A 2371-nucleotide genomic window follows, 5' to 3' on the forward strand; every position below is an offset into this window, starting at 1 on the left:
AATATATATATATATATATATATATATATATATATATATATATATATATATATATATATATATATATATATATATATATATATATATATATATATATATATATATATATATATATATATATATAAATATTGGATGTATTTATCTATATTGAAAATCTTTACATGGATTCATTTGTTTATATCCTGGACATGATTATGGCACTCGACAGACAATAGCTTTTTTTTTGCCTTCGAGTGTTCACTTCCCTTTATGAATTACATAAGCATAACGAACAGTAGCACACATACGACGCTGACTTATTATACAGCCACAGACATATCTACTGGTGAAGCAATCCTCCTTGTGCGGTATCTCCTGTTTTAAATCCATACCTATTTCTGCTATCAAATGAGCCTTTTTCGTGAGGTAATGCCAGCCCTCAACTGATCCTTCTTGTCTGAGCTTCTTCAGTGGCAGAGTCATGTAGCACAGTTTATCTATGCCGATAAAGTCTTTATCTTTCACACACACCACAAACTCCTGGGCTGGGTCATTGAGGTCTACTTGTACGTGGTACTCTTCATTCTGATTGGTAGTGTACGAAGAGTATGTTGTTGGTATGGCTCGAGGTGGCCTTTAGTGCAAGATATTTTGAACTCTGGTTCGTATCCTATACATAATAGAATTCACATATAGGATATTTCTTTTGTGAGATATTACTCGATGGTCTATTTCCCTTATAAGTCATTCTTCGACCCTGCTATAAGTGAATACCAGAATATACTCGATGATCGAGTGGTGGGTGCTTTGTAGAATAACAGATACATATACAGCCTTGTTATTATTGGTTGGTAAGGAGTATTTCAAATATGAAGCGTACGCCATATACATATTTCTACGTGCCAAGAGGTTGATAGGTGATTACTACTACGTTAACTTAAAGCAGTAATACCAACACATAATTGAAACGAAGCCTGCAGTGCATAGAACTGTTATGTCAATATGTGCAGGACGAAATATGGACGATATGAAGAGCACGTAATTTAGGATAATTATGCCATGCGCAATTGAGCATCTGCCCGCAACATTTGCTTGTAATACACAATAAAAATAGAAAACATTAATCCGGGTAGTATATACCATGCAAGTTCTGATTGTGATCCACAGTCCAGATATGTCTGTAGACAATCACACTATCGCAAAACATACTATAGCTCAAATACTACATACCCATTCCGGATCGAGTGTTTTGAACTTCACAGAAGTCTTCACTATGCGTTTCTTGCCCAAATCAATAGTAACGTACGGGTCTGACAGACCATTGGCGTCACCTATGGGTAGACTTTCACCTGCTTTGACTATAAATGTGACCCATTTCATCAGCGGTGGAGCGGCACGTATATTTTCATGTGAGTGATTATGCGATGCAGCCTTCCGTGAGTTAGAGTGTTGTTTACCTACGACTTCCATGGTGCTTATGTTCCAACCGGTAAGATGTTTAAGTGTGTATGTGTTGTGTGTATGCGTTGTGTGTATGTGCTGTGTGTACGTGTGTATTTGTATATGTGTTTTCTTGCATGTTTAAATGTGGATATGATGCGCTGTGTCGAGTATAAATGGCTTTGACGTGTGTGTAGTGTGTAATGTGTACGGAAGAAGTTGTTCTGGGAAGAATATGAACCATCACACGTTTCTTTCTTCAGCCGAACAAGTCATCCATATGTATTTATTTTCCTATTTATATTTATATGCCCTATTTGATTTTGTGCAGAAAGTATCGGTGCATTGCTGTTTTTTTTTTTTGGAATATATTTTCTATGTAAAAATATATCATACCCTCCCCTAAAATAAAATAAACAGAATCTGGCTGGGGCCTGGGGGCGGGGGCGGGGGCTGTCTCTGAAGTCTGAGGTAAGACTGACGTCTGACTGTCTGACCGACTGACTGACTGAGGAACTTCGGACTTTGAAGTGTGGAGTGATTGGACTACATATGGTATTATTTTTTTACTATATATTTAGCAAGGGAGTCATCGGATAGTATGGACTATGGTATCGGGGAGTTTTTTTTAAAATAGGTAAATGTAAAGTTGTAAAAGTTGTCCAGCAATTTGAGAACGTCATCGATTGGTCATCCCCTACCCCCAGGAATGTACATAGTAATTTTAGGCAGCATTAGTGAATCGGTCAAATCAGTGAAATTCAAATCACAGCCGAGATCAGTCCAATCTATTTCTTGTGCCGAGAGCCTGAGACAGATGAGAAACTGAGACTTGCGACCTGTGAGGCCGGTGAGACTCTCAGTGGTGAACTGGTGATCACTGAATAGTGGATACATACTGATCAGTCAAAAATCAAATTGCAAAACTGCATTCTTATAAAATCACGACTCC

The 2371-nt window shown here is 37.6% G+C and overlaps 1 protein-coding gene across 1 annotated transcript; it reads right to left on the bottom strand.

Annotated features, from left to right (window-relative positions):
* Positions 1 to 237: 237 nt before the first annotated feature.
* Positions 238 to 1679, bottom strand: SARC_13103 (hypothetical protein; the record flags this gene model as incomplete). The annotated part of the gene is made up of 2 exons (XM_014292773.1): positions 1210 to 1679; positions 238 to 564 (listed from the first exon to the last, which is right to left on the bottom strand). Exons 1-2 carry the CDS (start codon positions 1447 to 1449, stop codon positions 238 to 240), a joined length of 567 nt encoding a protein of 188 aa, XP_014148248.1. The 5' UTR covers positions 1450 to 1679.
* Positions 1680 to 2371: the final 692 nt, after the last annotated feature.

Source organism: Sphaeroforma arctica, assembly GCF_001186125.1.
Source record: "Sphaeroforma arctica JP610 unplaced genomic scaffold supercont1.2901, whole genome shotgun sequence".
Taxonomy (NCBI): domain Eukaryota; class Ichthyosporea; order Ichthyophonida; genus Sphaeroforma; species Sphaeroforma arctica.